General features: G+C 48.9%; 1 protein-coding gene across 8 annotated transcripts; it reads left to right on the top strand.

The window, feature by feature from the left end:
* Nucleotides 1–3: 3 nt before the first annotated feature.
* On the top strand, nucleotides 4–22662 carry LOC104014203 (endothelial lipase). Of its 8 annotated transcripts, none has more exons than XM_087742831.1 (12): nucleotides 22–161; nucleotides 659–1375; nucleotides 6220–7857; nucleotides 12979–13175; nucleotides 13988–14167; nucleotides 14832–14943; nucleotides 16113–16337; nucleotides 16793–17035; nucleotides 17542–17662; nucleotides 18233–18451; nucleotides 19384–19476; nucleotides 21101–22662. In XM_087742831.1, the coding sequence occupies exons 3-12, from the start codon at nucleotides 7791–7793 to the stop codon at nucleotides 21120–21122; spliced, it is 1479 nt and encodes a 492-aa protein (XP_087598957.1). In that variant the 5' UTR covers nucleotides 22–161; nucleotides 659–1375; nucleotides 6220–7790; the 3' UTR covers nucleotides 21123–22662. The 8 variants fall into 8 exon arrangements, 6 of the variants coding, with proteins under 6 accessions (XP_087598957.1, XP_087598961.1, XP_087598959.1 ...); XM_087742833.1 differs by having other exon boundaries at nucleotides 152–570; XM_087742835.1 differs by lacking the exon at nucleotides 6220–7857.
* Nucleotides 22663–22786: the final 124 nt, after the last annotated feature.

Here is a 22786-nt window from a genome sequence, read left to right as displayed (position 1 = left end):
AGCTCTCGCGAGAGCGCGGGCGGGATTTCCGCCAGGGAGCGTCGCGGAGGTGCCGGGCCGAGAGCGGGGCGAAGGGCGCCGGAGGGACCGTCGGCAAAGGGGCGGCGGGCGAAGGGGCGGTCAGGGCGGCTCAGCCGCGCCTGTCAGCCTGAGGTGTGAAGGTAAAACCATAAAACGTGCGTGTGCACCAGCCAGCCTCCTCGTGTCTGTGGGCGGGGCTGCGCAGACACGCACCTGTGCGGGGGCTCCCCGCAGCCCCAAGCCGGACCCCGCAAAATGGCGCCGGGCCCGCCGCCCTGAGGGATTAACCCCGGCAGAGGCCCTGCTCTCCGGGGAAGAGACCTCTTCTCTTCGGGAAAGGCTGACGCTGGAGCCACGGCGGGGTTTTATTAACCCTCGGCTCGGGGCCAGCGGTGCTGGCAGAGCAGGAGCCGGCCGGGGCGAGCGCGGGGAGCAAGGCCGAGGGCCGCAGCTAGATGGCGGTTGAGGATGCGAGCAGAGAGGAGCACAGCGCACGGCAGAGCTGTCCGAGATGGGACCGGAGAGGTTCATCTCTGCGAATTGCAACTGGTGTTTATTGCACCGTTATTTAAAAAAAAAAAAAAAAAATCAAAGACTTGTTAAAATAAAAGATATTTTTTTTTCTTTCCTATCTTAGGCTGCGTTTGCAGCTAGAACCGCCTGGGAAATTTGACAAAGCAGCTCTTCAACAAAACTGAAACGTTTCCTGAAAGTGGTACCCGGTGGCAGCAAAAGGCTCATCGAGAAAAGTGTGACAGAGTGGGGAGGAAAAAAAAATAAATAAACAAACATCTTTGCGAGCAGCCTGGTGTCCCGGCACCTCCCCGGCACCAGAGAGTCTGCCTTCAACCCTGCGTTTAGAAACAAGCGGAGCACAGCAAGAACTCGCTGCCCGTGTCAGTGCCCTGACCAGGAGGCTATTTTTGGATCTCTTGTTTAGCATTAAAAAACCCCAAAGCTTTGAAGCTAGGATTTCACCCAGATGGAAAGAGGAAACTATTTGAACTATCACAAATATTTACATGGCTGGAAACTGTCGAGCTGTAATTTTGCCTGCAGCTCTCCATTTACCTGCCTTAAAAGGTGCCTTTTACTTTGCTTTCAAGGAGAAGCTTTCTGCAAAGTCTCCAAGTAACTTCTAAGCACCGATCTCAAAGCAGGGGAACCTGCTGGGATGCGGAAAAATACTGTTTCTTCTTTTTATAAACAAAGTCCCTCTGCACCTGCCTCTGTGTACTGCTGGTGGAGGAAACCGGCCTTTCCGTGGGCAGCACCTCTACACGCAGCTTCTGCTAAGCCGCAGAGCACAGAAGCAACAAGACATTTGGAGAAAGCTGGAAAAGAGAGGTGAAACGTAAGTAGGTGACACATGGTGGGAATTATCACACGGTCGTTGTGCTCGTCCATCGAATCCAAAACAAACAGGGCACGGTTTCCGTTACTTACGTTTTCATTTCCCCAACACGTGAAACTGTTTATGATCAGCTGCTGAGGGCTTGCAGTGGTGGCAGGGTAGAGGTAGGAGCTTCTGCGGATGGTGTCAGGAAATGAGATGCATGTTTTCATCTTTGTTGGGAGGTTAACAACTGCTCTCAGAGGCAGCCTAGCACATATCTGGTGCTGAGATCGGGGCTGAGGCAGCTGAGCATGTGCCCTTGCTGAGGTTTACCCAGATTATTCCCCCAGTGCACCAGCTGCCTTGGATATTTAGCTTGCATGAGCTGACTCGAAAAGAGCTTTTGGATCCTAAGCAGAAAATTTAGGCACTGAAAACTCCTGTGTAGGAGGCAGCTGCCCATTGGAATCTCAACTCCATGGGATTTTACCTTAAACTCCCCTGGTGCCGTCCCTCTTAGCTCCCCTGTCCAGACCACCCAGCCCTGGTGATTGTGCTGTGCATGCCCCAGAAGACCTCACTCTCTCAGCAGGCACTGAAAGCAAGGATCCAACTGTGTTCAGACCTGAATCGTTCCTCTGCTTTGTGCTTTGGAAGGTCCTGCTGGCAGCATCCTCCCGGGAAGGGCTCATCACAAGGGCAGCAAAGGTTTCTACCATCTCCTGAGGTAGAAACCTGCAGAAATGGATAGTGCCCGTCTTAACCCAGCGGTGAGGTGGCCACAGCGCACTCCCAGGACATGGGAGACCCACTTTCCAGTTCTTTCCCTTGGGAGGTTTCAAAGCTGCATCCTAACCAGGAGGCTAGAGGCTGTTCTGCAGCGAAGATGTTCCCACCCTTCCTGCTGCAGGCTTTCTGCCGAGCAGCTGGCAATGCGTTGGCTTCACACCTCTCCTCTGGACGTGCTCCTGGGGCTGGAAGGGGGCTGCACCCGTTAACCTGCCATGGAAAAGCCCAGCATGTGGGTACAGAAATGTTATATCACATAAGTCCTTTTGTGGATTTAGGTGTGAATAAACAAGCGGCCTTATCAGTCCTACTGGAATTGCCAAGCCAAAAGTGACAATCAGTCAACGCCCTTGATAGCCACCATCCCTCCTGACCAGAGGGAGAGGTGAGCTCCAAGACTGGCCGGGGTTATGGTTTCATGGCAGGTCTGGAACCAAAAAGAGAGCTCAATTCCACCCGTAGGACCCCCCCCGCTTGCCTTCAGACAGTAATTTCTAACAGACGGGCAGGTGGAGCAACAGGAGGGTCTGTGCTAAAATCCTCGTGACAGACAGATCCATTGGGGCTGATGACTGGCCAAGCTTAACTCTGGCTCACTAAAACACACTCCATATCTGCTGTGCTACAGGAGGGGGTTTGACCTGTTTTTTGCACAGGAAAAGAAGCCAATTCCTCAGACTTTTTGTAGATTTCTTGGCATTTATCTTACAGGCCCAGTTTTTGCAACCCAAGGGTTATGTGGGGATATTAACTGTCATTCACAAAATTACATACAAATGGGTTGCTTGTCCTAATGGTTAAGCAGAAAATCTTGAAGACAAAACCATTTTAAATTGAAACCAGCTTGAATGCTGGAAACACTGAAGCTTTCCAGCCTTCAGGCAGCTGCCTGCACCTTCTTTCCCTGAACTCCCCTCTCCTGACCAGCCTACACACTCCTGCTCTTCCTCAGCCAGATGCGTGGCTCCTCCAGAGGCACACCTCACTCCCATTATTTGCCTTTTCCTCCCACGGTCAGCAAAACACCGATATTTGGACACGTGGTAGGTGAGTTCTCCAGCCAAGCCACTCTCCACAACTGTGTCCTAAAATCTGCTGACCCAGGTGCAAGATCTGTGGGCCTGGGAACGGACAAAATGCAGCTCCAGAAGATGGGCTGACCATCGTCATCAGGATGAGACACTGCAGGAGTTTTGCTCTGTGTCAGTAATTCTGTCTTGGTCACTTGAAGAGCTCAGTTATGTTGTATATTCCTTCCTGTGATTTCTAAGAAGAGATGCTTCCATGGGGGGGGCAAAAGCAGATATATAATAAAGTTATTTTTATATATATATATATATATTCATGTGTATATATCTGTATATAGGAGTACATATATAAATCATCCTAAGTGTATCCCTTAAAACATGTGAACAACTGGAATGCTTTTGATTCCCTGTGAGTCCTCCTAAAACACAGGCAGTTCTTTACAAGAAAAGGTTAGCTACACAACCTATTTATTTGTGTTGTGTATATGCTGTGCGCAGTCCAGGGATGAGGAAACGGCCAAGGGAGCTCCACGTCATGACAGCTGCCTATCTGTCCTTACCGTCACCACGGCTGAAGCGTGACGCAGCAGGTACAGCACCTTCCCTGCGCTGCTGGTGACCAGCCAGCCAGGAGCATGGTCAAAACAAAAAAACCCACAGCAATTGGTGAGGTTGTCTCAATACTCAAGATTTTTTGGCATATTATGCTACAGCAATGGGATCATCCACCCCCTGCACGCCCAGCTAGGAGGGAATCACCGGTAAAATAAATTTCCTGTGTGATTAAATAACCCTGTAGCTGAAGTTTGTGTTTATTCAGTGTATTTCTTGCCAGGAAACCATTTACGCAGGTTGCGCAGGTCTATGACTGCTCGTTCATGGCTTTAATTGCCAGCAATGGACGAGCCAATCGCCTTAGCGAATAAGGCAGTAAGTAAAGACATCATGTAAGTGCCTGATCATAAACACTATTTGGGATAAATTAAATCCTGGACTTAGGTTTGCTCTGACCTGTCTAGCTCATAACTGAGATGTAGTGCTTTAAATGTGCTTTTCGTTAATGAAACCAAAAATATCCCTGCGGGCATGGCCCAGTCACATGCCAGTGCTCAGGAACGTCATATGATGGGTAGGGACCGCCGGGCAAGGCTGCGGCAGGCATCTGCTGAACGCAGGACCCCGCTAGGTAGCACACCTCCAGCTCCCACCCCATCCCACGGCCATCGGCCACCCTGCAACTCAGGTGCTGGACCTGCAGCGTGCGGGGACGCGACGCCGACTGCACGGGCACGGGATGGGAGGCAGAGGCGGCGGAGTTGCGTTCCCAATGCAAGGAAGGAGCATTATGCACAGGGAGGTGGGTAGCGGGACGAGTCCTGCGCCCATACCCCAGGCTGGGCAAGTCTGCTGCCACTGCTTCCCTGTCCTCCCCGCCCTGCAGGTCTGTGCTCACATCTCCTACGTCCTGCTCTGCTTAGAAAATATCAGCCTTGCTCTGCGAAGCAGATCATAGAATCATCGAATAGAATCACAGCATGGTTTGGGTGGGAAGGGACCTTTCAAGGCCATCCAGTCCAACCCCCTGCCATGGGCAGGGACATCTTCAACCAGATCAGGTTGCTCAGAGCCCCGTCCAGCCTGGCCTTGAAGGTTTCCAGGGATGGGGCATCTACCACCTCTCTGGGCAACCTGGGCCAGCATCTCACCACCCATTCATCGTATACAATTTCTTCCTTATATCCAGTCTGAATCTCCCCTCTTTTAGTTTAAAACCATCCCCCCTTGTCCTATCACTACAGGCCCTGCTAAAAAGTCTGTCCCCATCTTTCTTCTAAGCCCCCTTTAAGCACTGCAAGGCTGCAATCAGGTCTCCCCGCAGCCTCCTCCTCTCCAGGCTGAACACCCCCAGCTCTCTCAGCCTGTCCTCATAGCAGAGCTGTGCCACCCTCAGAGCATTTCGGTGGCCTCCTCTGGCCCTGCTCCAACAGCTCCCTGTCCTTCCCGTGCTGAGGACCCCCGAGCTGGATGCAGGGCTCCAGGGGGGTCTCCCCAGAGCGGAGCAGAGGGGCAGAATCCCCTCCCTCGCCCCGCGGCCCACACTGCGGGGGATGCAGCCCGGGATATAACTGACCTGTACAGAGAAGCCCTCTTGTTTTTCCTGTGCCCTGACCTTAGTCTGTCTGCCTGTCTGCCCTTGGACTCGGAGTTCCTGTGATGAATATCGGCAATGTCTGTACATCACAGGCAGGAACATGAGTATAAAGTACTAAGAAATGCCCCAAGCTTTTCTTAATTAATTACAGACCCACTGATTCTTCCTAATAAGATCTACACACTCAACAAACACAATAAATGAGAGACATCAGGCAATTAGGAATAAATGGCCAGAGGGTGAAGCAGAGTCCGGTGGGGGACCAGCATCCTCAGGGACATCTCATTCTTTCCCATCTTTGTATTGCACACGCTGTAACAGCATGAGATAGATGTCCTTGTCATTGACACACTGAGGAATGAGGCTGGATTCAGGGGTGGGATAACTGATGGGTTCTCAAAGTACAATGCGCAAGCTGGTGAAAAATGAAATTAATAATATTGTTGCTGTAAATAAAACCAACATCTGACGACAGCAGGAAGCTCCACATATTTCCAAGGATGGCTCAAGGCTTTTCCCTGTCTCAGGCAGATCCCAGCGCTACACCCTGCTCGGATGTGAGAAGGCGAAAGGTTCAAAGGAGAGGGTAAATGAAAAAAACAGGGTGCTGGCGAACAAATGATGCCTTCCTCGATGATACAGAGCACCATCACGTGCTGCCTATTTCTGTGCCCCAAACTGTTTGTCACACTTTTCCTGAAGACCAGAAGATAGTGCATAAAGTCTATGTTTGTCGTTTAAAATACCATTCCCCTTTAATGTGAATCACAGTAAAGCTCGGGTGCAAATCAGCAATAATGGTGAGAACTAACATCATATGCTTTTATAGTGCTTTGCTAAAGTAAGTAACAAATTAACTGATTCTAGTAAATAACTCCTTTTCTTTCCTGTAGGCACTGGGAAGGTGAGTGGCATGCTCAGAGTTCCCTTGTTTCGGTGTCCGTCCAGGTTTACAGGATCAGTTTTGAAAGCCTGAGTGCCACTGAGATAAATTTAAAGTGGATTTAGGAGTGCTGAAAATGAAGCTCTAGATGGCTGGTTTGGGGTTTAGTCTGGGAAGTTTTTGGAGAAGGAGGAGCTATCAGCTTTCTAAGTACTCTACCAAAATGCCAACTTGCAAGATCTTTTAGCTGCTAATTACCAGAAATGAGCCCAAAGGCAGAGCTGTGCCCTGGTCTGACAGACCCCTCTAAGCAGGCAGGAGAGCCGCTGCCTGCTCTGCCAGTTCTTACGGTCTCCTCCCGAGCTGCAGCCCGGCTGAGTGTCAAGTACCTCTCACTGATGGTGCTACCACATCCACTCCAGACATGGGCCAAATATTCCTGCAGATTTGAAGAAAAAGCACGTGGATAAGGATGTGCACTCTAAAGGAATCCCTAAACCAAACAACCGTCCCCCAAACTCCTCTCCGGACTCTCTAGCAGCTCCAGGCTCCACTTACAAAAAAGGCAGGGGATCAGTATTAGTACTGTTTTTATTTTTAATCTTTTTCCTTCGCTGGATGCAGGAGAGCTAAGGCAGAAGCGCTGGGGGTTCACCATCTACCATCTGAAGGGTCAAGTGATCACAAACTTCTGAGACATTTCTCCAATCCCCCACCAAAACAGGACCTCGGAAAGGAGCAGAAGCAAATATCCCCCTGGCCACCCACGACACCTCTGCACTGCCAGTGGGCTTGGCTCCAAGTCCGTGTTCAAGCCCAAACATGCTCAGCATTCATACAGCTGGGATGGAAAAGCGTGGGCTTTAGGTAAAGGCGTAAGAAGAGAGAAAATATACGTCATTCCTCGGCACAGACCTAAAGACATCCTTGTCTGCAGAGTGGATGGAGCAGGCCCACCACCCACCACTGGGTCTTCTGTCCGACACAAAGCAGCCAAGTGGTCTGGATCCATCTCACGTACCACGGGACGTGCTGGGAATGACAAGCCGCTGAATTACGCTTGCCCGTTTGGACACAGGGAATAGGCATCAGGACACACCGGGCTCTCGCTGGCTTTCAGCCTGTGCTCCTGCCAAGCTCTGCTGTGGCTGGAGATGGCATAAGATCACCTGAGGGTCTCTGCAAGAACAACACGCTCAATCAGAGCAACCTGGGGACTAATGCAAGCCACGGGGAGCGGTGAAAAGAGATTAAAAAACATCATAAAGATCACTTCATGTCACTCAGGCATGCCTGGGAAAAACAGCACAACACAGAGAGGTGAAGAAGTTTGTCCTTGGTGAAGGGTGGTCCAGCGGCAGGACCGGGGACCTGCCGCGAGGAGGGGGCAGCTGGCAGGGATCAAAGCCTTCTGGAAACCTCCCTGCGGATGGCGATGCCCGGAGGCAGGTACAAACTGTAACGTTCCTCCCTCTGTGACAACGTTCACAAGAATTAGTATTTCGCAGGAATGCGGGGATTTATTCTTCGAGGCCCACTGTATCTGCAAGCGCTACAGCCCAAACACTGCACCAACAGAGCATGTGCTTGATAAGAACCCAGGAACAGATGCCAGCGGATTTAATGTGGGACAGGAGGCCCATTGCAGGTTTGCAGACTGCTGGCAGGGTCGGCTGTAAATATTCCCTCACAATCAAAGGCATTCATCTAAGGATTACATGCTGGGGGCTTTGTGGTAAAGTAAATTTGCAACTAACAGGACCATTAATAGTCAGACAGTTTAGTTGCCTCACTGGCTGCCATTTATTCTCCCCCCCCCCCCCCCGTCATTTTTACTACATCTAAATACCATGGGGATGTGGGACTTGAATGATGTGGCCTAAGAAATCAGCTTAGAAGAAGTAGGAGAGGGGGTTACCTCCAACAAAGCGAGCTCAATGGGAATCGAACGGGGACATCAAGAGTGGGTAATGCCACTGAAGCATGTGAGCTGACTTCATAACCTGATGGAGATTAGCCTCTTCTGTAAGCAAGCAAACCTATCGAGGGATATGAATATCGGTCCTATAAAGCATGTTCCTAGAGGGGCTGTATTTGAAAGGGTGAGGAGGGAAGGAGAGACTTTGTGGGGTAAGGAATGGCTGCGAAAAAAGACACCACGGCCTGTTTTCACCCCAGTTTAATGCTTACAGAACAAAAATATCCAGAGCAGAAACTGTGCCAACTGTGCCAAGTAAGTAATATCTCCCGCCTCTGCAGTAAGCACTAAGTATAAAATAATTGGTGGCGTGATGGGATGATGACAAACCAAGAGGTGCTGGGCTGAGCAGGCACAGGGTGATGCAAGGATTAACCCGGGATGTTATTTCACCTCTCCAGCACCGCAGACCCTTTGGGGTGCAGGCAGCTCTGCATGCCCATCTGATACGTGGGTCCTCCCAGGGCCTTCGCCCCAGCTCGGTGCACCCTGTGGTTGCTGCTGTCTGAGCAGCCCTTCCCTCTCTCGGTTTGTTCTCCAGCCCCGTCCCTACCCACTCCTCCCCCAGCATCTCAAAAACAAATTAGGCAGAAGGAGCCAAGAGGGAAACTAATACCAATCCCATTAAATTCTACTGCCTGAGCTGTGTTTTATAATTGAAAAAAACCCCTGTTTTATAACTTTAAAAAAAAAAAAAAGAAGAGAACAATTCCTTTCCCTCCCCTCCTCCTCCTCTCCTGCAAATCCTACTCCCTCTTTCGTTGGAGAAAATGAATGAAAATAGAGAAAAAGCAGGCAGGAAGAATGGAGGGTGTGCAAAACGCTCTCAGGTGTCTAAATGTGGAATTTAAAATTTGCAGAATAGCGATAATCACTCCCAGACACTAAATATCTGTCCTAAAGCAATTAAATCAATCTTTAGCTTGTGCAAATGAGCAGTCCTTAATAGGAGCATCTTTGACTCTTGTTGTGCTGTTGCTTTCAGTAACAAGCACCCCACGAACCCAAGAGCCACAATTTTTCCCCATCAGTAGGGCTCACTTGAGCCAAGTGCTCCAGTTTTACCTTCGTAGCGATGTGAATGCAACGGGATGCTATCTTAGCCGCAGGAGTACTGTGCAAATCCCTCCTGCAGCCCCTCACCAAGGTGGTGGTACCCTGTCCTGGGCAGCAAAACACTGTCTCTGCTGCTGTTTCCACGGTGGGTCATCCCTGGGAGAACGGGGGATGCAATGTCGGCAGTGCTGTTCATGCACAAGGCTGCTGTCTCTTTTCCTTGTGATCTCCAGAGTGGCTCACACCAGAATTACTCTGCCTCTGGAGGTCTTTAAAGAGGTGGTGCGATGCTGAAGGATCTTCCCTTTTCCCTTAATGCTGAGCTCTTTGATGGTGCAGTTCATCCATACTTCTTACTGTGATTTCTGCAAGGAAAGGAGGTGTCAGTATGCTAATTTTAAAGACAGGGAAGTAGAAGCATGAAAGAAAATTATTTTGCAAAAGGTTCCTGATTTCAGTTTCCTTGCGCAGGATGGCGATAGTCTGTTTCTATCAGAGATGCCAAGCATCTGCAGAAGACACTGACCATAATCCAGGTCTGAGATGTTCCACTCATATGGAACCAGCATTGAAAGGGTCTCATTGCTGGATGCACGGACACAGAAACCTCTCAAATTAAATGCTGCTGCTGAAAAACCTGTCTAATCCTTCCCCAAGATCACCAGCAGATTCTAGACCTTTAAATATTTTGGCATATTAATTTGCGTATCATACTGATTTTAGCTTTATGCTCCTAAGAAAGAAGCTTAACTCCTCACATGTCCCTTCTACCTCCACGTCTCATGGCTTTGCTCTGACTCACCACGTTTGGTGATGAAGAAGAAGCCAGCCTCGGCCACCCAGAACCCACCTGCACAGAGCTTGTGACTGCAGCTGAGTGGGACGTTTCTCTATTTCCTATAAAAATACTCATGATCTCAAAAACATTCTTGTTCTGCTTTTGGACTGATCTGAGATCTTTAGGAAATCACAGTGGGGATGGAGTGAATAAGAGAGCCAGAAAGACGCGTCCAAGAACAGCCACTATCTCCCGGGCATTGCCCCGCTCACACCAGCTGCTGGGGCAAAGCCTCCAACACCCGAAAAGTGCTGTATATATTGAGCTTCCAGCTCATTTAAGGTGGATTATTTACCCTGGTTTATTATTTGTGACTTATTACAATATCCAGAAATTCCATCTGGGAGCCATGAAATCTTTCCCAGTGAAAAACAAACCAAAACTAGGAATTTCTCCTTAAAATTATTGGGCTTAATGAACTGTTATTTTCCAAGCAGCTCTGGGTGGGAGCCACCTTCTCCTCAGACCATCAGGGTTACAGAGAGGTCAGTGCAGAGCCGCAATCTCTGCATTGATACGATGCCCATCACAACAGTTCCTGAGCATCTGCCCAGATGATCATCACATTTTGGCCGAAGCAGCCAGGAATTATTTTGATGCGCTTCTTCCTTGCCGTTGCTAAGCTGTTCTTACTGCTACAGTCATTCTTGGAAGGCAGAGGCGAAGAGCAGGACACCACCTCCAGCGCCTGGCCGTTGCACAGACAAAAGGAGGACACGTCCCCACCCCTCACAGCTTTACAACTGCAAAAGGCAACAGCTGAGTGCAAAGGCACAGGAGGAAGAATGAGATGTTGCAGTGACCGATGGTCTGGAAGGGTTTTGTTGTCACCAGGAATTTTTTAAAACGATGAAGTGTTTGGTGATGAGGCTTAGCTGATTCATTTCTTGCAGGAGTAAGTCCTGTCGTGGGCTAGCAGCTGAGAAGCCTTTGTCCTTTTTTTAGGCCACTGCTGTCAGGATGCTGCTCTTTGAGAGGGACCACACAGCTGCGGGAGACGCTGTGTCCCCAGGACACTCCGCTCAAACCCACGCTCCCTGGGGAGAAGCAGTGAGCGTCATCTCCAGCCTCCTGAAACAGGAGGTGCTCGAATAGCTCCCAGAGCACGTATGCATTCTGCAGGGTCAGAAATGGAGAGGTTCTGGGAACAGTCCCCGAGGAGAAGAGCCGCAGTCCCCAGGCACAACCTGCTGCGTGTACGAGAGCTATGAGAAAAAAGGTTTTTGTAATGGAATGGAATGGAACAGAATGGAATGGAACGGAACAGAACAGAACAGAACAGAACAGAACAGAACAGAACAGAACAGGAGTAGAGTAGAGTAGAGTAGAGTAGAGTAGAATCGAATCGAATCGAATCGAATCGAATCGAATCCAATAGAATAGAATAGAATAGAATAGAATAGAATAGAATAGAATAGAATAGAATAGAATAGAATAGAATAGAATATTTCAGTTGGAAGGGACTGAAAACAATCATCTCGTCCAGCTGCCAGCCCACATGGAGTCAGGAGGCGGCTGGGTTGAGCAGGGCTCGTAGGGGTGCAGGGTACAAACTCAGCACTGCTGGAAAGTCAGATTAATTGTCTCCATCAATATCTACTAGTGAGGGCTAAAGCAATGCCCGGGCCTGATTTCCCATTATTTCCTTTGCTGTTGACTGGTTTTAGGCCTCTCATCTTTTCTTCCTCATCTCTGCCCATCGCTTGCCTGCACCCTTTTCCTGCCTTTTCCCCTGCCATTTTTAAACGCCAAGGACCCTGCTGTCTCCTCCCTGCTTTCTGCTGCGAGTCTGGAGGGAAAGGGAAGGAGCCATGGGGAAGAAAAAGAGATCGGGAAAGCCACGTGTCCTGGAGCATCACCTCCTCTCCTTGCACCACACGTGGCGAGACAGCAGCAGCAGCAGAATAAAATGAAGTCTCTTCTTATGGATCAGTAATTGGTAAAAATTTAGGCAATAAAAAAGTAGGAATAAATTAGTTTTTCACAACAGGGGGTTCAAAACTATTTACAGCATCGCTAACGTGGCTGCAGAAGCCAATGGTGACGCCCTTGGGGAAGCACCTTGCGCCCATTAGGTCCAGAGCACCCCAAGTGGCAAAGGGGGGGGTTCCCACGGGTGGAGCCGAACACGGCAGACCCACGCTGGCCCCGGGTCGGTGGATGCAGCGGGGGGGGGGGGGCGGGGAGCGCTGCCAGCCCGCCCGGCCCTCTGCCGCGTCCCGCTGCCACTTTACCCCCCCGAGGAACGCCCCGAGAAACGCACCCGAGAAAAGCGTGGGGCTCAGGCGTGGGGGCTGCCCCTCGGGGACGTAGCTCTGGGTTCGCCCGCCGCGTTGTCGACCCACGCGTCACCACCGCGGCGGCCTCCCGCACCCGTGACCACCCCGCGGGTTCCCCCCCCCGGGGCTCCCCACGCCGAGCGCTCCCGCGGGGCCGCTCCCACGCGTGAGCCCCACGCCCCGCCCCCGCCGGCGCGTGGCCCTTCCATTCAAGCTCTCGGCGATGTCAGGGAGAGCGTCACCAATGGGCGAGGCGCTGCGGGCCTCCCCCATCGGGCGGCGAGCACCGCCCCGCGCTGCCCCTTAAAGGGCCCCGCCGCGCGCCGCCGGCCCGCACAGCCGCGGCCAGCCGCCCGCCCGTCCGTCCGTCCGTCCGTCCCGTCCGTCCTTCCTTCCGAGCGATGCGAAGCCTCGTCCTCCTGCTGTGCACCGGCGTGACCTGTTGCGTGGCGGCGGGAGGCGCTCCGCGGGTGGCGGAGGCCGCCGTGCTGGCGGGAGGTGGGTGAGCGCGGTCCCACGCGGGGCGCGGCGGGGTGCGCGGAGCAGGGTTCCCCTCTCCCAGGGGAGGCCGAAGCCCCGAGGCGCTTTGCTGACCCTTCCTCCTCCGCTGGTTTGCAGATGCCACCATCGCCGAGCTGCTGGAGGACAGGCGGGACCCTCTGCCGGCACCGAAGCCGCAGGTGAAGTTCAACCTCCGCTCCTCGCCGGACACCGAAGAGGACGGCTGCACGCTGACCATCGGCCAGCAAAAGTGTCTGGAGGACTGCAAGTTCAACGTGACAGCGAAGACCTTCTTCATCATTCACGGCTGGACAGTAAGTACGGAGGATCTTCCGCGATGCTTGGTGTTCGGTCTCTCCACTTAAGAGAGCAAAACGCCCTGGAAACGATCTGTGCGTGACAGTCCCTAGAATATGTGGTATTTGGGACAACTTTTCATGTTTTGAGCACCTCAGCCTCTTAGTAGCTGCACCTGAGGTCTCTGCAGCAAAGTGATGTGGGTCATACTTAACAACTCCGTGAAATCGCTCAACTCATTCACAACTCCCCAAGGTCGCTTCATGTCTGTATAACATGAACGTGGTAAAAGGACCTTGAGATTTTCCCTAAAATCCAACTAACTGACCACTATACTATAATCACGTGGCTTGACACACGTGTTAGACTTTCTGTAATCTTAACTGTGTGTCCTCAGTCTTGACTTCTGCTACGTGGTCTCCTCAATAAAGCGAGGGCAGGCAGACTTTATCAAGTTTTCCCATGCTGCTTTTGATGTGGCCGAGTGTGTGGCACTAGGGCCCTTATCAACTCTACCTGCAAACGGTGGTGGCAGGACTGGAAAATTATTGTACAATCCATCAGAATTTCTGAAACTCTTGAGAAGAAGAGCGATAAGGTGGCATGGAACAAATGCCTCTCCCTCCTGCTGTAAAAGGCAAAGTGGCTAATTACATCCAGAGTCTCTCAAAACCTGTTTTTCTTACACCATTAGCGCAGTGCTGAGAAGTAGTGGGGTTTGCAGAGGAGCATACAGCTGGAGCAGAATATGTAAATGATATATGAATAACTTTTAACTGTGTAATATGGGTCCTGTGAGCTGGAAACTACCACCTGAATCTCTTTCTAGATGAGTGGCATGTTCGAAACCTGGCTGGGCAGCTTGGTATCTGCTCTTCAGGAAAGAGAGAAAGATGCCAACGTGGTCGTGGTGGATTGGCTTTCGCTTGCCCACCAGCTCTATACCGATGCTGTGAACAACACACAGATCGTTGGAAAAAGCATAGCCAGGCTGCTTGACTGGTTACAGGTAACGCGAGTTAAGAACGGTCTCTGTTGTAATGCTCCGTGAGGGACTGTTGCACAAGGGGATGGAGAATACACCGGCTCCAGTGCTCACGAGTGGGGAAGGCTCTGGTGTAATCCAAACCCCGAGGCTTGGTGGGGCGATGGCTCATCGCTAAGGTGCTGCGCTCAGCCCTTGCACAAGCTTTCCCGGGAGATGCTGCTTTGCAGCGTGCTCAGATCGGCGATGTTGAAGCGGAATTCGAATTTAAGAGTCCTGTCTGAGCAACGTGAGCTCAGGAGTTGGGCATTCAAAGGCAGTGCTGGCTTGGCAAGAGGGTGGAAAAGGAGAAGGAAAAGGCCCATGGTGCTACGCTTGGCACTTGAGCCCGTGGCCAGTACTGAGGTCTGCTGGCAGCTCCCTGGGGGAAGGCTGCTCCAGATGCTGCTTAAACGAAGATGATCATAATTGAGGTTAGAAACTGGGGGCACACCACAAGTGCCATCCAAACCATGCAACTTTTACTTGTCTTGACAAAATAAAGAACAAAGCATGCTTGTCTGCCCCCTCCTTCCCATCTGTTCTTAGAATTGGACTTTAGAGTCCTGCAGATAGGAGCGGTGCCAGGTGCCCTGAAAGACAGGGGGGCAAATTTTTTTTTTTTTTTTTTTTTTTTTTTTCCTTGCAGGAGAACCCACTCTTCCAGCTTGAGAATGTCCACCTGATCGGGTACAGCCTGGGCGCCCACGTTGCCGGCTTTGCCGGTAACCATGTCCATGGGACAATAGGCAGAATTACAGGCAAGTGGCTTTTTAAGTGGCACTTTCCTTAGCAGCAGTGAGTTTCCCGAAAGAGGCTCGTTTCCTGTGTGGCTGCAATGTTGTTTTGGGTTTGGTTAGTCAAAAATGACAAGTTTCCTACCTGTGGTGGCAGTGGGGAGTAGGGGTCTCTTGACATGAAGAAGTATCTTAATTTTGAACCCCAAATGTGGGAGACATTCACTGAAAAACCTTTCAGAGGACAACCTGATCTTGAGTATATTTGAAGTTAAATGTGGGTTCAAAACAAGTCCAGCTCAAGCTCTTATTATGCAAATCCTAAGCCTCTGCATGCTACTGGTTTTGTAATTATAGCTCATAAACTAATGGAAGTGAGAGCTATTGGGCGCAGTTTGTCCCATGGGATGTTTGGTCAAAAAAAACCCAAAAACCAAAACAAACCAACCAACCCCTCATTCTGAAAATATCTTGAAGAGAGTGCTTCCGACTCCAGAGGAAAGCTGATTTCAACACGTGAGAACTTACGGCACAGTACAAGGGGTCGTATTAAGTGTTTAAATGTGACACTGGCAGTGAGAATTCCTCAGAGCCTCGCAATAAATATCTGTATTTAGTTAAGCAGGAAAATCACCTAACAGTCAAGTTGGGTAATGGCTCAGGAGCACAGCTTCAGGTTGTGGGTGAGGCTCAGAGGTTAACAGAAAGTCCCAAACCCATCATGGGCTTTCAGATTCAGGAATTACCTGGCTGCTGCTTAAACTTGTATAGTCCCTCCCTATACCCAGTCTGAAAATAGACTAAACGTCGCCAAGGCAGCTTTGGCTACCAACAGTCTCTGTGGGGTGCTAGACCTCTTCTGGTGTTCAGTCATCTCCTCCCTCTTGAAGTACCTCTTCGCTGTGACCTAGCAAAGACTCATTGCTTCCAACAGGCAATCTGAAGCCATCGCTGTAGAGCAAACTGGTGCTGCTACTGGGCTGTATTGCACCAGAAGTGGTATGGGACGTCTTCATTTGTTCCTTCAGTGAGCCCATGGTGAAGAGATCTTGGGGGACAGTATCTGCAATGAGGCAGGGACTGTCTGTGTAGCACCTCGTTAGGAGGACTGCTAGCAGCAGGCTCCTGGCTATATTCTGTATGAAATAACCCAGTTTCTTACCTGGCATCTTGCGTACCGTCTCTAACACCAGGCTTGGATCCGGCTGGCCCTATGTTTGAAGGAGTGGACCCTAGCAAGCGCCTCTCCCCTGATGATGCTAACTTTGTGGATGTCCTACACACCTACACAAGGGAAACACTAGGTGTTAGCATTGGGATCCAGATGCCTGTAGGCCATGTTGACATCTACCCCAATGGGGGAGACTTCCAGCCTGGCTGTGGATTAAGTGATGTCTTGGGAGCAATTGCCTATGGGAGTAAGTTCTCATTACTTATTTTGCCTCTGGTCAGCGTAGACTCCTCACAAATAGGCTTGGGTTGATGCTGGGGGATGATCTGATTTACAAGAGCAGAGAAAATTATTTTTTCCTTCTAAACTGCCTGTGCTACTCAAGATAGTTGCTAGAAACTAGACCTGCTTTTAATCCTGAAGTAGTATGTTCTCACTTTAACACCTGATCATAAACTATGGTCTTCTTATGCCAGGTCTAGAATCCTCTTTAAATCTCTTTTCATGGTAGACACTAAGTGACAAGTCCTCTTCAAGTGTCTTGCACTAACCTCTTGAATTGCTAGTGTTTGAAAAATGCTCGAGTTTGGCCATGCTCAATTCATACTGGGCTATAAAAAGGTATAGCTCACTGTACCTTATCAGCTGCTGGAGTGACAAATGCTTAAACAAAATGTATCCCTTGCAACTCTGCTTCTCTAGCAATTGGTGAAGTTGTTAAATGTGAACACGAGCGGTCTGTGCACCTCTTCGTGGACTCCCTTGTGAACCAAGATAAACAAAGCTTCGCATTTCAATGTACCGATTCCAGTCGCTTCAAGAAGGGCATCTGCCTGAGCTGCCGGAAGAACCGCTGCAACGGCATCGGCTACAATGCCAGGAAGACTCGGAACAAAAGAAACAGCAAGATGTACTTAAAAACAAGAGCTGACATGCCGTTCAAAGGTATACTTTCCCTCTTAAAAAGAGCATAAACTCAACTCTAGGAGTGGACTCCCAAAGTCAATGTTGGGAAAGATGTAGAGGCAGAAGAGTAGCATCACCTCAAAGCAGCGCAGCGCCAGGCTTTAGTCTTTTGCTGTTACCTGGCTGTATTGCTGTTCTGTGGCATTATTATGCTCCTTCCTCCACGTCAAGTCAACAGGGCTCAGGCCATAAGGACACTCTGCCTTTTGAGCAGGACTACAGCTTACATGTGTCATACTTGCAAGACCACCCCAGCCTTAGAGCAGTGCAAGGTTTGGGGAGCCCTCCCTAGAGCGGACCTGCTGTTGTTGTTGTGTAAATGTCAACTTTGTACCCAGTAAGGGCAGGAAAAAGTGATCAATGATGTCTCAATAAATACAGGGTCTATCCTTTGCCAGCCAACACTATTTCACAAAGAGCGATGCTGAGCAATGCTCTCTCTCAACAAACTTGGTTCTATCTATGCTCTCCTTGTTTCTCTCCAGTCTACCATTATCAGATGAAGATGCATGTCTTCAGCTACAACAGCTTGGGAGAGGCTGACCCCACTTTCTCTGTCACTCTTCATGGCACCAGTGGAGACTCTGAACCCCTCTCTTTAGAAATGTAAGTTAAGCTGGTCTGTTGTGCTTGCTCTAGGTAAGAAGGCCACGGGGACTAGGCAAGGTGGCATTACTCGTTTTCCTCTGGTAACACTAGCATTGCACCTGAGCCTAGCAGCCTCACTTTATCACCATTCAAAAAACTTTTCATCCAGTAACTTAATTATAATTTATTGCTGAGAAAGCAATTCGATGTGCCCAGTCCTCTAGCCTTCGTGGCTCATTGTTCAAGTACTTTGTTTTGCTTTTTCCCTCTACCATTTGGATATAGTCTGAAAGCACACATATCTCTGGAGGCATTGTTGACCTTCTTCAGCCTCTCCCAGAAGAGATACAAAGCATGAAATTCATGTCTAAGCTATGGAAGGATGGCTCAGCCAAATACACGATGCATGGTATTGAACCAGCTATCCAAGCTCACTTTGTTTAGTGTAATCAGTAATTAACTGGTGACAGCTGAATGTGGAGCACTTGATAAGCTGCAAAGGGCTCTGTTTAACTTCTTGCGTGGAATGAATGAGCATCTGGCATGCTTCCATAAGAAAGAAATGTTGAGTCTCTGCTTGTCTTTCAGGCTCGATCAAATTGGCCTAAATGCTACTAACACTTTCCTGGTCTATACTGAAAAGGACATGGGTGAACTTCTAAAAATAAAGCTCACCTGGCAGGGAACATCTCAGTCATGGTACGATCTGTGGAAAGAGCTGAGGAGCTACTGGTATCGGCCTGTGAAGTCTGCCCAGGAACTGCATATCAGACGTATACGTGTGAAATCTGGGGAAACGCAACAAAGGTAATAATTGTGCTAGACTGCATGTGAACTGACATCAAAACTTCAATCAAAAGGGGAAATATTCAGAATCTAGCAAGGCAAGTTGGGGTTTTGAACTTAGCTGGTACCTTGAACTGTCTTTCCTCTTTGGTGTTACCAGCTAATGCTCGCTCATAGTGTAGGAGAGTGGGTTACTTGCCAGCAGGAGGTTGCAACCTAGGCTTTAAGCAAAATTAGTCACTGCAGATCAGATCTGAGATGTTCTTTTGCTTTATTTAGATACTGTGACACTGTCTTGCCTGCCCTTGGGGACTAAATTAGCCTACTTCAAGATGGTTTAGATCATACCTGAAGGGTTAAAGTACTGACAATGCCAAAAATACTGAAACATAGATGGGCATGGCTATTATTTACATGCATAATATGCTGATTTGGCTCAACAAGCTAGACCTAAAACTGCAACCGGTAACATGGTGACACCAACTCCTTAAGCACTATATTGCTCCTTCTGAGATCTCTGTAATTGGAAAGCTACCTGAGCAACCAACCAGAAGTAAAGCTGCCAAGCATGTAGCACTGCACTCCCAAATCTTGTGTTAATGTTGTTCTGAAGGTAGCCCGTATCTGTCAAAGAACAGCAGTTGATGTTGACAATTTTCCCACCCTTCTCAGAGCTTTAAATAAGCATCACCTATCATCTGTAAGGTATTCTGCATCCGAGTTTCTACAGTCTGTGAAACATAGGGGTAGCAGAAGCAAAGATCCCCAAATAAAATATTAAAGTAGGAAATAAAACAGCCATTCAATACGCTAACGGTGTATCAAGATGCTCCACAGGAAGGATGTCAAATCAAGCGATTTGTCCTAGAATTAGCTGCAATCCATATTACATGTTATTTGTTAATCATGGAGACAACAGGTACCTTCTCTTGACTTCTGATTCCTCCTCCTAGGTTTGCCTTTTGTGTGGAGGATTCCCACCTGACCAGTATAACTCCTGGTAAAGAGCTCTGGTTTGTGAAGTGCACAGAGGAATGGCAAAAAAGGTAGGGAAAATCAGCTAAGAGAAATCCTGTCTGATGCATGTGGCTGTGCTGGGATGAGTGGAGCCAGGTTTCTTTTGTTGTTGTTTAGGCTCCTGGAACCTCTTTTTCTTTCAAAAAAAGCTAATAAACTCTAGCCCAAGATTCCCAGCTATTAGACTTAATTTTCATGTATGCCTTGACTATCACTAACTAGGTGATATTATCCTCACTTCTGATCTTGGTTTATCATCTCGTACCTTTACATGCTTACTACCAGATTGGTGTAACACAATCCCTGGGCCTAAAGAACCTGTCTGCTTGCTGTTGTGGTAGATGCTAAAAATGAGGTGCTACAAACGCCCAAGATCCTTGCAATAGTGGAGAGCTAATTAGAGGCATCTGTTAACTGCCCTGTAAAACAGAGGAAACCTGGGAGTGCAGGGGATTGCCTCAAAGACTGTTTCAGCCTGGTAGAAGATCTTAAGCTGCCAAGAAATCTCTTAATCAAGTTTGGGCTCAACTACATGGGCAAGACACAGCTGAGGACTTGCCATGGTGTTACAGTACTGACTCCTCCTGCTTCATCTCCGGCTCGGCTAATCTCTTCTGGTTCAGGAGAGTGCAAACTCAGCCGTTGCCAGAGCATCTCAGCCCTGGGTAACCTCTCAGGGACTTTCCAGACACCTAGGATCAGTCCTCAGAGCATGACTTCCAGTAAGTCTGGTCCCAGCAGTGACAGCTTGATTGCTTCAGACTGCCTCTAGTCATGTTTTGAATGAATCCCTGTTCATTTGACTGAATGATAGTCTCCTTCAGATGAAGCCCAACCTTCTGGCCTCTCTTAAATTTCGATTTGTAAACTTACAGCTTTCTCACTTCTAATCCGGAGACAAAGTGCTTGTTAGGGCTAGCAAAGCCCTGTGGAAGTCGTGCTTTGCGCAGCCCTCTTGGGCGGCACAGCTCAGCTCAGAAACGCGAGCTGGTACCGTTCCAGGCTTGGCAGAAACTAGCAAGCTGTGCTACATACAGCAGCAAACAATTCTGTGAATGAAACCCCTGTGCAAAAACTTGTTGCTCTGCCGCAAGGCTTGAAAGATCAAGTAAATATTCCTGCAGGTACAATAAAAGGTTGCTTTGATATGCTACTCTGTAACCCCCATAAAACAGAATTGCTGGCAGATGTGCCCTTCCTGCTTTACTCGTGGAGTAAACAGCTTTTGCACGAGGCAGAGGAGCAGATCCGAGCTCCAAAGCACTATGGTTTCTAGGAAATGATCCTTCCTCCCAGAGATCACGAGCAATTACTTGCTGTTCAGCTCTCCATTCCTGCCAAGTCACTGGAAGATTATAGTTCCCTACTTGGAGATTGAGTCAGCAAATGTCTGTCCACCCTGAATGGATCTGAACAGGCAGAGTCTAGCATCAAGACCTGTAATTTCTGTTTGCAGCCTACTTCCATGCATAACGTCTGCTCCAGGCTCTCACTGAGTAGCTAATGGGCAAAGTGCTGCTTTGACAGAATGAAATACCAACCTGTACTGTCTAAACCTGTTCTTAGTGTCCTAGAGGTTCTTAGGAATTATTTATTACCCCTCCTAACTTCTACGTTTAACTAGGTATTTTTTTCCCTCTCTGCTTTTCCCAGATCTGTCTCAAATTTGCTCTGAAGACTCCTCTAAAGACTCACAACTGAGCAACCTAGATGCATGAAGACCACATAGGTGGAAAAATGCTCTGGCACAAATCTGGCTTGGTAGCGCTTAAAGCAACTAGCTTTTCGGGACAAAACATCTTAGGTCAGATGCAAGAAACTGAGGAGCAATTGATGGACTGTGGTCCTAGACCTAGAATAACTAAAACTCCATTCTCCCTTCCCCCGGAGCCTGGTTTGTGCATTTAACTTTACCTTGACCTGTTATACGCTGCATTTCCTGCCTGCTCCCATTAACCAGAACTACAGATGAGATCTTCACAGATGTAGACCTCAGCAATGATCTTCTGGTCTGCCTGCCAGTGGAGTTGAGAAGATAACCACGCTAACTGCCCATCAGACCGCTGGTGACAGAGCTGCCAAGAACAAATTAGCATCTAGCGTAGGAGTTACCGTGGGTCCGATAGCACTATGGGCTGTGGTAAGACGAGACCAGCACAGGTCAAGTGTGTAGGGTTGTTCAGGGGAGGGGTGGGAATAAGCACAATGCCACTTAACTTCACGTTGTCCTTTGCTTGCCTTAAAAATAATGCACTCTGTGTCTGGCTGATACTGAAATCTCTATATATTACCTTAGAAGAAGGTAGTACTCCGTCCTCCCTGTACCTAGGGCAAAGCACAGTGTAGATGGCAGGTGATGGCGTTGGCAGCTGCTCCTTGCTCCTCAGGCAGTGTCGGCAGCAAGACTGTCCGCTCCTATGTGTTGATGTCTTTGTAAGAGGCAAATGGCAGCTGCCCTTCTACTGACTGTAGGGGAGGAGGAAGGTAATGAACCGTACTGCTTCAGGAGAGTTTTGCACCAGTCCTTTTAACTACTGAGAATGCGTTTGCCTCTGTTTAGATGCTGTTGTAGTACCAGTGCATAATTAAGACCTTATTTTTGTGCAAAGTATTTAACTGAGCCAAACAGACGACATCCTACCCTCATTGCCACAACATCCCGTTGGATTCCCTGGTGCCAGATGAACTTGGCTTTGCTCCGAGTTTGACAGTCTCCCTACAGCTGTCTTGTTTGCTACAGCAGAGTGGGCCTTGTCAGAGGTGAACTAGATTTTTTTTTTTTAATTTTATTTTTGGAAAGAGACTTGGTGTAACAACTCTTGAACTTTTGGCATGCAGAAAGGCAATCTCAAAAAATGGTGTTGCCAATGGTGCACTGAGTTCTGAAGACTTAGCAACTCCTTCTGAGGCCTGCAATTCTCTAGGTTCTTTTAGAGCTTCAATCCAACCAAAGCGAGCACATTTGGAGATTTTTTTTTTTCCCATGGTTTTATGCAAAGGCGTAAATAACTGAAGCCTTTGGTAAGTATCTGTGACTTGTCACCATGCCATACTTAGAGTGGTTTCAAAGCTCTATTTGTATATTGTGGTTTTTATATGACTTAAAACATAATTTATTTCTCATATTGTACATATGTAAAGTTTTAAACATTTTTCGTTTTGAGTAACACTTTTTGTAAGCCTTAAGAAAAAAAAATAAAGGGCTTTGTAAAAATCACTGAAGTCTTGTTATTGATCTACCACAAGCCTTGACATGCCTTGCCAGAACAACAGCATATGGCCGTCTTGTCCCTCTCCTGCAGGTCACTGAGACCAGCAGAAAGAGGACACAAAGGCAGA

Source organism: Nipponia nippon, unplaced genomic scaffold (assembly GCF_047370975.1).
Source record: "Nipponia nippon isolate SJK-2023a ecotype South Korea unplaced genomic scaffold, ASM4737097v1 scaffold_85, whole genome shotgun sequence".
In the NCBI taxonomy this organism is placed as follows: Eukaryota; Metazoa; Chordata; class Aves; order Pelecaniformes; family Threskiornithidae; genus Nipponia; species Nipponia nippon.
Note: the sequence above shows the minus strand (reverse complement) of the source record. Positions and strands in the feature narration are given on the sequence as shown.